Source organism: Myxocyprinus asiaticus, chromosome 38 (assembly GCF_019703515.2).
Source record: "Myxocyprinus asiaticus isolate MX2 ecotype Aquarium Trade chromosome 38, UBuf_Myxa_2, whole genome shotgun sequence".
Lineage (NCBI taxonomy): Eukaryota > Metazoa > Chordata > Actinopteri > Cypriniformes > Catostomidae > Myxocyprinus > Myxocyprinus asiaticus.
In genome coordinates this window covers 24185453-24197719 of record NC_059381.1, presented here as the reverse complement: position 1 = coordinate 24197719, position 12267 = coordinate 24185453, and the positions used below count along the sequence as shown (strand labels likewise).

The following is a 12267-nucleotide window of genomic DNA, read 5'->3' as shown; positions in this document are numbered from 1 at the left end:
AGGCAATGGAAAGAAAGTTACAGTGAGGCAATGGAAGTGAATGGGGCCAATTTTTTGAGGGTTTAAAGGCAGAAATGTGAATTTAATAATTTATAAAAGCACATATTAATTCTTCTGTTAAAACGCATGTATTGGGGACCTGGGTAGCTCAGCGAGTATTGACACTGACTACCACCCCTGGAGTTGTGAGTTCGAATCCAGGGTGTGCTCAGTGACTCCAACCAGGTCTCCAAAGCAACCAAATTGACCTGGTTGCTAGGGAGGGTAGAGTCACATGGAGTAACCTTCTCATGATCGTGATTAGTGGCTCTCGCTCTCAATGTGGCGTGTGGTAAGTTGTGTGTGGATCGCGGAGAGTAGCATGAGCCTCCACTTGCGGAGTCTCCACGGTGTCATGCACGACAAGCCACGTGATAAAATACACAGATTTACAGTCTCAGAAGCGGAGGCAACTGAGACTTGTCCTCCGCCACCCGGATTGAGGTGAGTAACTGCACCACCATGAGGACCTACTAAGTAGTGGGAATTGGGCATTCCAAATTGGGAGAAAAGGGGATAAAAAAAATAATACAACGAATGTATTATTTGAGCTGTAACGTTTAAATTGTCATTTTTCCAGTCGTTTTAGGGTTTTAAGATTTGTTGACATTACATCATCATGGCAACGAAGTTGTAAAATTGGCTATAACTTTACACAGAAAAGGTTGGTAAGCAATTTTATCACACTAAAATCATGTTAACATGCATATTGTTCACATCTTGTGGCTATATTTTTGAAACAGTGAGTATTTTAACGTTTACGGATTGGCCACATTCACTTCCATTGTAAGTGCCTCATTGTAACCCAGATTTGTGCTTTTTTTAATGAAAAGGAAGAAGAGGGAAAAAAATATATTTTTGTGGTAATCAATATTATTCCACAAATTGTGTCGATTGAGCGTAACTTGTATTGAACCTGTAATATTCCTTTAAGAAAAACAGTGAATGAGCTTTTTACCCCAAACACTATCCTTTCAATTACTGGATAGTTACTGAAAAACTTTTGATTTAATCAGCTTGAACAAAGCTGAAAATTACAAATAAGCATTCTGTCTCAAAACAAATGTGCTAATTTTAGGGATTCTCATTAATGCTACATAAATTTGCAATATTTTAATAGTTATTAAATGTTAAATCCATTGATCTCAAAATTAACATTTAGACATTGCACACGATGACTCTAATCGATCAGGAAAATGTTGCAGTGCAGGTGTTTAAGAAAGTGCTGTGGTAGTTTATATTGCTATTTAGTGTTTTGGAGGAAAATAACATGAAAAGTTCATTTTACCCCAGGGGGCCTATAGTCCCATATTGTTGCTGAATAAAAAAACCTCATCATATTAAGAGGTGGAGAAATGTTATGTGTGTGTTTTATTTTTATTTATTTTTTTACAATACTGTTACTTATAATTTACATCTCCTGCAAGCTGTTTACATCCTGGCACTGATGCACGCTGTTCTGTAAACTATAACCAACAGAATTCCCCACTTTTCCTGTAATATACAGCTGCAGAATAACTACCTCCTGAAAGGGAGGTTTTATAGTCTAAAAATATATTTAAAAGAACAACTACAGAAACATCACATTTTTGCCTGTATGTGAGAAAAGTTATCACTGCATGTATGGTATGGGCGAACACTTTCTTATCTTATTTTGTCTTATAAAGAATGTGGCATGCTAGAAATATGTTCACTATATGATAAAATATCTGTACCTTATCTACACACATGATATAGACTGTGAATCCATAGTGAAAAAAGCATTGACAGGGAAACTGACTGTGACTTTCCCTTCTTGTTGTTCTGTGTCTCCAGCTGTTCCTGGCCCCTCCTGTGAAGCTGTTGTATGTGGGAGTGGGGAATCAGGGGGCCTCCGTAACCCCTGGACTCCAGTAATCAAAACATCTGTCTCCCTTCTTTCTTGTCTAAAATTTTGAGACGTAACATCATCCTGCATAAGCAGGAAATCAAATAAACATTTGTGAGACCATAGAGGAATTTACCCTCTAACTCTGTTATTTGTTGCTCTTATTTAGAAAAATCCGTTATGAAGTGATGTTATAATATGAAGCATAATAATCTCATACAGACACTATTTATAGGGAGTAGTTTAGCAGTGAGCAAAATAAAGAGAAAGGGCTGGAGATAATTGTTAAGCAAGCCACTAGTCTCCAGTTGACTAAAATCTCATAAACTCCAGTAATTACAGCCATGAGTCATAATGTTTTTCCTGTTAGATTAGTAATTTCAAATCTATTTCTTATTTAGTTATTGATTTTAAACATCATCCATTCTATTTCTCTTATTTCTCAGAAGCGAGAGCATGTTGCAAGAATCTGCCACCAAGTTTTTCTCTTCTAATAACAGTTTGCAGCAGAAGATAAGCCGAATACACTGTTTAAATCACCAGTCTAACCACATATTTGAAAAGCATACTTGAAGTGTGCGATAACAGCGCAATGGACCCACTGGAATGAAAACACCAAAGAAATGAAAAACAAAAAAACAAAAAACATTAAAATCCCAGTGGCCTACAGAAATAATTCCTAAACTGTTATGCTAAATCTGATATAGCCATATATAGGTCACACATTACATTACTTTACTTAAAGGGATAAGTCACTAAAAAATGAAAATTCTTTCATAATTTACTCACCCACCTGCCATACCTGATGTGTTTGACTTTCTTTTTTTCTGCTGAACACAAACAAATATTTTTAGAAGAATATTTCAGCACTGTAGGTCCATAAATTGCAAGTGAATGGGTACCAAAATGTAAAGGTCCAAAAAGCAAATAAAGGCAGCATAAAAGTAATATATATGACTCCAACAGTTCAATCCATATCTTCAGGGGGCCTGGGTAGCTCAGCAAGTAAAGACACTGACTACCACACCTGGAGTCACAAGTTCAAATCCAGGGCATGCTGAGTGACTCCAGTCAGGCTTCCTAAGCAACCAGTTGGCCCGGTTGCTAGGGTGGGTAGAGTCAGTTGGGTTAACCTCCTTGTGGTTGCTATTATGTGGTTCTCGCTCTCAGTGGGGCACATGGTGAGTTGTGTGTGGATGCCGCAGAGAATAGCGTGAAGCCTCCACACGCACTAGGTCTCCGCAGTAACGTGCTCAACAAGCCACGTGATAAGATGTGTGGACTGACGGACTCAGATGTGGAGGCAACTGAGATTTGTCCTCGGCCACCAGGATTGAGGCGAGTCACTAGGTCTCCACAAGAACTTAGAGCGCATTGGGAATTGGGCATTCCAAATTGGGGAGAATAAATAAATAAATAATAATAATAATAAAAAATCCATATCTTCAGAAGCGATAATTAATTATAGCAACGTGCAATAACATGGACACTGTCATTTAAAGAGTTAGCTAAATTTGTATTATGGCACATACATAGTAGCCACTTTCACACATACAGCGTTTTCCAGAAAATTTACTGCAATTTTCAGGTTAGAAGTCATGTGTGAACACGACCCTTTTGAAAATACTGGTAAATTTGGCCTTTAACGAGAAGTTGTATCATTAGTGTCTATAAATGTCCATTTTGATGGTGTGAACAGCACATGTGGTACATTTACCAGTAAAAGCAACCCAACGGTTTTCCTGTAATTTACCTGGTTGCATGTGTGAAAGGGGCTACTATGTTTTGCGGATGCAACAGGTAGCATGTGAGGAACTATAGCTGTGTAAAATAAGAAATGAGAGGGCAGGGCAGCTAATTGAAACGGTGAAAAGCGCGTGATACATCAGTCCATTGTCAAACTCTTCAGTTGTTATTATGCTCCACAGAACCGCCTGGCGCACAGCAGAGCAGCCTGTTTTCTCAACCAGAGTAGCTGGTTATTGTTACTGAAATCCGCCACAACGACGACGATCCATTTACCCCACTGTCTCCTCGAACATATCTTTGTTGAGGGTGGTGGTAAGTAAAATCAAACTTTTTTAATTGGGAACATTAAACAGTGATGAACATGGATTCTGCAGCCCCTCCTCAATGCATGCTGCAGTCACTCGACAGGAAAGCGGTGGCATCTGAGGGCAACTCCGATTATTTACAGTCTGTTAGTAGCGAATCGAGCTCATTCATCATGGTTGAGCCCATAAACCGCCTCGAAGTTCCGTCCAGGCTGTGGGTGACGACGGTTGTGGTCATCGTGATTGTCCTTCAAGTTGCCTCGACAACAGGACTCTTCATCTACTTAAATATGTCAGTGGCACAGGTAAAAACCAAAACCAATAAACAAAACAAATGTGGTTTTGTTGTGTAAATGTTTTAGTAGTTTATACAGTGTTGGATAAGTGTACGTTTGGTGCACTTTCCATATCGTTTTAAAATGTTCCCATAAGATTCTGCAAAACTGGAGCACTTTTTTACCCTGCAGAATGACATGCTGTCATCTTTAGATTTACATGTTTTCATTGTGTCAGCACTACTTTTTTCTTGGATTGTCTTGAGATGGTGATTACTGCATTAAGCTTGTTAACACAAGAATGAGGTCATAGGTTGACATCATTTCTCATGCACAGTTTGCATATAGAGCTTCTAAATTCCTGGCTTTTGTGTTGAGGTTTTACGCATCTCTTAAAGAAAGTGTATTTTTTTTTTATTTTATTTTATTTTTTATCACAGACTCTAATTACAGAGTTTGTATTGCAGTTATCCCATGCTTTCAAACAGCCCTAAGAGCTTTTGCAATGAGGTATTTTGTATTCTGACACCTCCTTTATGTTCTGCATGGGAAAGTTGTTAAACTCTGACCAAAAATGTCCTGTAAGGCAAGTTACATAATGCACTATATGCTAGGGTGCAATTACAGCACCACTGGTATTTATATTCTTGAAATTGTTTCAGCAAATATATTTTTTCCATGATTTTGTGTACAGTGGATCTACACTGTAAAATGTAATTAGCTGACCTTAGATTTTTCAAGGCAATCAATTTGCATGCTTTTTCAAAGTACTTATTTGACACTTGAACTTAATTTTTTAAGTAATGCTAACTAGTTAAGTAAACGTAATTCATCTGTGAAATAAGTATCATTGTTTATTTAATTATTTAACTTGAGTTATAGTACATCTTATACTCTATAAGAGAAATTATGACAGAAAGATCTCGGTTCGCCATATGGCACATTGGATTCTGCGCAGTACTTCTTAGTGCACATAAATCTGCACTTTCGTGAAGTAAAATTGAGTAAAGAAGAATAGTTTAACTTTAACAGGCTCCAAGTTCACCAGAGGTCACACTAATCACCCTCATGTTGATTTCACACAAATCACAACTATCAGCCAGCTACAACAAAACCACAACAATAGTCATAAGAATCAAAACTATATACATTTTTAAATAAAAAGTATTATTTTTCTACATACGTTCCTTTGTTTTGACCAAACATACATAATTTTTCAAGCGCAAGGGTTTATGGGTATTACACACAGCCACAATTTTGTACTTGATAATTTTAAGTCAGTAGTACTCAAAGCCAAAGTTTAAAGAACATAAATATTGAGTTATGATTCCAAAATGTGACCTTTCAAGTACTGTTTAATAAGGACTGCATAAATGTTTTTATTAATTACAACTTTAGGATTTAGATAGTAATGGTAGCTTAATTAAAACTAGTAAGAATAGAAAAAAAACTTAAGCTTAATTTGAGTAAACTATTTTTTTGAGATAACTATTAGTATTAACAGTGTACAAACTGTTTCTTCATTGTATCCAAATTTTCACGATATTTTAAGTTTCTAAAAATCATTGTACACCAGCATCTTTTTAATACAGTAAAAAAAAAAAAAACCCCACAGAAAAACCCCACTGTGTTACGATAATAAAGATAATAATTGAAAACAAAGGAAATAGTCAAAGTAAAACTTCCAAATACATTATGGTAATGAAAGTTGGGGAGTAAAATGTGCTGAAGTGTCCTGAAAATAAGAAATAATAAATAAAAATAATTGTAATGTTCCTAAACGTAGGCTTTATTTTCTTTGTGCAAAATATAATTTCATATATATACACTAATATATATAATGTATGTGTGTGTGTGTTCTTATTTTTAAAAAAAATGTTTTATGTTGATTTATGTTTAAATATAACCAAGATATTTTCTTGACAGGTTATTCAAGTGGAAATGCTTTCCTATTTTTTTTTAATGTTTTATGATGGCATCTACATTATCAGTGTAGCGCTGGCACCAACTAAAACAGTTATAATAAAATTATATTATGGTCAAGGACCTTACAAAATAGGGCTGATCACAAAATCTGGTAACTCCTGTCAGTTGTTCTTTGAATTGGGGCATAATCAGAAATTTTAGCGAAAGCTGTCAGATTTAATTAGCATATTCCTTTATCAGAACTCATGGTCAGTGGTTTTGAAATAAGGAGGAGAGTTTTGAAGTTTGGACCTTATGTTATGAGTTAGACACAATATACAAGGTACATTATTTTAGAGAGAAGAAGGATTTCAGTGAGCTACAGATATCTGGACCCACATAGTATATATATATATATATATATATACACACTACTGTTCAAAAGTTTAGGGTCACTTCTTTATTTTTTTATTTTTTATTTTTTTCTTCACATTTTAGAATAATAGTAAAGTCATCACAACTATGGAATAACATAAATGGAACTATGGGAATTATGTTGTGACTAAAAAAATCCCAAATAAATCAAAACTGTGTTATATTTTAGCATCTTCAAAGTAGTCACCCTTTGCCTAGAATTTGCAAACATGTACTCTTGACATTTTCTCAACCAACTTCTTGAGGTATCACCCTGGGATGCTTTTTAAACAGTATTGAAGGAGTTCCCATCTATGTTGGGCATAGACGCTGCTTTTCTTAAGTTGCCCAGTGGTCCAAAGTCCTCTTTTCAGATAAGAGCAAGTTTTGTATTTCATCTGGAAACCAAGGTCCTAGAGTCTGGAGGAAGGGTGGAGAAGCTCATAGCCCAAGTTGCTTGAAGTCCAGTGTTAAGTTTCCACAGTCTGTGATGATTTGGGGTGCAATGTCATCTGCTGGTGTTGGTCCATTGTGTTTTTTGAAAACCAAAGTCACTGCACCCGTTTACCAAGAAATTTTGGAGCACTTCAGGCTTCCTTCTGCTGACCAGCTTTTTAAAGATGCTGATTTCATTTTCCAGCAGGATTTGGCACCTGCCCACACTGCCAAAAGCACCAAAAGTTGGTTAAATGACCTTGGTGTTGGTGTGCTTGACTGGCCAGCAAACGCATCAGACCTGAACCCCATAAAGAATCTATGGGGTATTGTCAAGAGGAAAATGAGAAACAAGAGACCAAAAAATGCAGATGAGCTGAAGGCCACTTTCAAAGAAACCTGGGCTTCCATAATCAGCAGTCAAATGAATCCATACGGTGGCATAATTAGTACCTTTATCTATCGAAAAACTACTTTCAAGCATTCTAAGCATGACGTATTCAGATAAAGGGGTTTTGTAAATGTGAGAAACATCACAATTAAAAGAACCAAAGACTTAAACTATAGTGTGTGCATATATATATATATATATATATATTTATTATATATATATATATATATATTTATATATATATATATATATAATATTACTGTGCAGTACAGATGCTAAAAACAGAAACTTTGACATGCATAAAGCTTAAATGTGGTCTCATGTTCTCAGCAGAACATCAGCACAGTGTTATTATATTAATTCTTTATGAATCAAACACCAATGGTCTGATAAAACCACTTCAGTAATTGCCAACCCTGCATCATAAGTTATGGATCATCTAAAAGCATGTGCCAAAGATAATTTAACAGGACCCACTTCATCTTTAATGCCAAGTGAAATGACGGATGCTGTAGCAGTTGAGCTGTGCATGAAAGATAGGACTTTGTTATGAAAGTTCTGCTATGCATTTTCCAATGTAAAAAAAAAAAAGTGGACTCTTGAATTGTAATGTGAGAATCTCCCCTACTGATGGTGTCGTTCTGTCATGGACAGGCTCGGTCCCAGGGCGTGGTGGAGGAACTGAGATGTCTTGGTCTTCTGAATGCTCTGGAGAAAGAGCAGGACGTACCAGATGACCTGGTGCAGCTCTTTGGGGAGCCATGCATTAAACTAGCCGAAGGACTCAAAGCCTACATTTCTAAGGTAAAGAGTTGCTGCATTGCTTGGAAAATAAAATGCAAATGGTGTACTTAATTTCAATTTTATTAAATGGAGCATTGATGCTCAGTTAAAAAAATTCATCATACAAATTTACATTATATAAGTGTTTTTATAACTATATCTCTTACCACTTCTGTTGTATACTCCATACAGACTTAAGGCCTATTTATATTTCTGTGTCAAACCTACACCGTTGCCTGACGCACACCTCTCGAAAAATGTAACTATGCATCACATCTTTGCACACCACAACAGTGGTGATTTTCCCCAAAATTATAACAACTTCGCATTTTCTCCAAGATTATATCACAACCTTCACATCATATCACATTGCATTTTGGCTCGTTTTAATCGGGAGCAGTTGCTGTTTTTAATTTTATGTAGTTACAAAAGCAAACCTGACAAAAAGCCTCTTTATAATTTATATATACAGTATATGCCTGATTAATCTTCTCTTGGCATGGCAGACAAAGTGTATAGTAAATAATTTATACTTAAATCTCAACATGTTCACATAATTTGGTGAACTCGTTTTTAATGCTACAATAATTTAACAAATACTTTTGAATCTACCAATTACACTGCTTTTGTTGATTTATATTTATTTCAGAAATTAAGGCATTTTCTTTTAATTTACTAGCATTTTGGCTGTGTACTCTGCAGAATGACGCAGACACACCCACACAGAACTATAAATGCAAACCAATTTGTAGGCTACCGCGTAGAGATTCAACACAGAAGGATCAACTGGCCTTTACTGGGAAATGAGGGAACCCTTGATATGGTTCTCATGGCATTGGATTGGACCTGAAACCCTTTGGACATAAGTACATGACCATTTAGAGCAAAAGGGAAAGTAGCAGTCAAAAGCCACAAAGCCCTTCTGGTATTAATTGTCATAGAAAGACATCTCATTTAATATACACAACAACATTCAACATTAATGTACCCCTGCCTTTGGCTACTCCAGATGAGTTAAGACAGTTCCTCGCAAGTAATTTACGATCAAGTACCTTTTATTTTAAAGAGCTTAACTTCAAGTTACTCAAATTCCAATTGAAAATAGTCCTTAAACCTCCTCTCAGCCACTGTGATAGTGGCAAAAACAGTACGGAAATGGCATAACCTCAGCAGAATACTGTATTTATGATTGACAGATATATTAGATGTTTAATTTGACCTGTTGCACTCAAGAAACTTCATGTCAGTTTCACTCCAATAAATACAATTTAATGAAAGCTGTCCTCTGTGCCTTTTATGTTTTCTTTCCACTCCAGTGTTCCAGAAAAGAGCTTTGTTTGTCTTTCTGAAATGGATTTCAATGTGGAAATTGTTTTGATAAATGTTGCTATGCTTCGGATGTATAACATTCAGTATTGCTTCTACCAAAAGTGTGCAGTTTAGTAGCAATGTTTATTTGGCAGGAACAATGTCTTTTATTATCTGTGGCTCTATGCTGGATCCTGAGAGGAAAGACCAGCCCTGTATGATGACACAGGGCCAAAGACATTACTCAGTTTAGCCAGCTCTACTCGTTATCTGACTATATTATGCTTCATGATCATTTCCTACATAATTCTTAGTTGAAATAGCAAGAATCACTTATAGGAATGATGTAGATTTGCAGATTTGCCCTTTTTATGATTTCAGGCCATTGATCCATTGAGTTGATTATTGGTTTGGTAGGTCTTTTCAGTTTTTTTATGACTGCTTTTGTCACAGATGTGAGTATAAGAATTTTTCTTCTCTTTTAGGTCACAGAAAACATAATCTCTAAACACACCTTTCAAGGTAACATGAAACCAAAGAAATTGTAACGTTTTTTTTCCTCATTATTTGCTTCTTTTATACACAATCCAATTTCTACTGTAACCTCAACTCTTTTTGAAAACCATTTAATGCACATATATTATTGAAACTAACTTGAAATGTTCTTTTGGCCTTGTTCTTGAGCTCCATTGTACACCTTTTGTTCTTTAATGTTTCACAGAAAGAGTAGCCATCCCTCCTCGAGCAAAATTACTCACCACTGGCAGCCCACGGCCATCTGCTCATCTTACTCTCAGAGACAGTGGACTTCAGGGTGAGTTTGCTGGCATGTCTGGGGGTGTATATTAAACAGGCATTTTCAGTAAGTCATTTAATTCTTTGTTAAAACCTAAAGATACACTACTTCATTAGGAATTTAGTAAAATAACAAAATGTCTTGAATGTTTAGACTGTTTACTGAACTGATAACTCTGATAAATGAAAACAGTGGAAAAAATTAGTTCAACAAATGCTTCGTGGTCACAAACAAATCACAGTAGAGTTCCCACATTCGCAAAAAATGTCCCTGAGAAAGATGTAATGGATTTTTTTGTCCTGCAAAATAAGTTAAAGGTTTGGATAGTTAAACAGAAAGTAAAAATTATAATGATTATTACATAGGTGGTAACTCATTGGGGAAAAAATTGCATTTAAAGTGAACACAGGTAAAGTGGGATACTTTTTGATAATTTGTCATTGTTGTTTTTTAAAATATGATACAAATGGATCTTAATGGTGTATCCAAATAAATATTAATGTATCTCAAGGTACTAATGCTAATATCTGTGATTTCGGCAACTGTAGGTCAAAAGTTCTGCTGTTGAAATCAGTTTGTGGTTACTGAAATTCTAACCACTGCCCCCAGTGGCTGAAGCCGAAGGTGTTGATTACAGTTTTCAGGGTGAATTTCCACTGGGTGGCACCAAAACCAAGTTGTATTTTTAGTTGTAAATTATGTTAATGCACGGTCACATTTACCTTCGCTAGGCGAAATTCTGCATCATTTCAATGTGAAGCCGCATGATCTGGAATTGGCTACCGGTGGCGAAGAATTTTCCCTTGCTGATTTCACGTGGAGTTCATATTTGGTGAACTTTGACATGCAAATAGGATGTTGCTTGGTTTGGCAGTGACCTCTGTGTGGGCGGTGCTTCATATGCAGCTTCACTGAATATTCACAATGGACAAGGATATCATTTTAGTGGCACATTTCTTTTTAAATTGACTGTCCCAGAGTATAAATTGCAGCATTAAAAAGAGGCTACTTGCCAATTGTTTTTCAGAATTTCGCCATGCAAAGTTAAATGTGACCGCACCTTAATACAGTCAACAAGGATAGATATTTTAGTAACCCTACCCCCTAACCCAAACCCAGAAAATGCAACCTCCAAATCACGTTTATTATTGATTATGTAAACATGATTATTTCCTGGTTTCCATGCAACCAGAACCCATTTCTCAGAGTGAACGCAACTACTTACTGGTTTCTATGGGACCACAAGTCGTCTCAGAGTGAATGCGATTACTTCCTGATTTAGATGGGACCGGATCCCATGTCTTGGAGATTGCTTGTGCAACATGCTATCTGTAGTGCCACAGGGAAAGGTAAACACATCTGAATTGATGCAAAAATGTCTGATGGGGCGGTAGCGCTTGTCAGTAAAGCCCAAAGTATACTTCGTCAGGACACAGTATGCAAATCTTGTCATCAGCAGAGTGCGTGAGTACTGAATGCGCACAGCACAATTTTTCTAACCGCGTGTCTTTGAACATGCAGAATGCGCATGAGCCTGGCGTTATTTGTACTTATAATTGGATCCACAAGCTGGCAACACTTACGTTTTGAGCCATTGCTGTCATGAAGATGCGCTAGATGAAGATATAATCGCCGCTAAACATCAGGAGAAGATGGTAAAAACAACAACAGTGGATGTGCAAGTCAAGAGTGCGTGTATGAGAAGGTCTGGAGATATCTGCATTTGTATAGCTCGAGTCTGAAGGAATATCAAGACATCTTTATGGGTCTAAACTCCTAAGGGAAAGTCTGGTGTCTTATAACAGCAAGCCCCCGCACTTTTAACCTACACCTCAATGGAACTTCAGCTGACATAAAAATATGCGCACCTCTGGCGCATGCATTAGTAGTAGTGTAGTATGGAAATTGACTGAAAAGGAGTGACTACTAGCTGCTTTGAGTCACTGCTTTCCTATTCTTGATAGAAAATAATGATCAAACTGATGTCTCCCAAAAGCAAT

The 12267-nt window shown here is 36.5% G+C and overlaps 1 protein-coding gene across 1 annotated transcript in view; it reads left to right on the top strand.

The window, feature by feature from the left end:
* Positions 1-3834: 3834 nt before the first annotated feature.
* Positions 3835-12267, top strand: part of tnfsf10l3 (tumor necrosis factor (ligand) superfamily, member 10 like 3) — a 13343-nt gene continuing 4910 nt past the window's right edge. The window contains exons 1-4 of the mRNA XM_051677414.1: positions 3835-4265; positions 8035-8184; positions 9957-9993; positions 10193-10285. Coding sequence (XP_051533374.1) covers positions 4011-4265; positions 8035-8184; positions 9957-9993; positions 10193-10285 — 535 coding nt within the window. The 5' untranslated portion in view covers positions 3835-4010. The remainder of the gene's footprint in view (positions 4266-8034; positions 8185-9956; positions 9994-10192; positions 10286-12267) is intronic.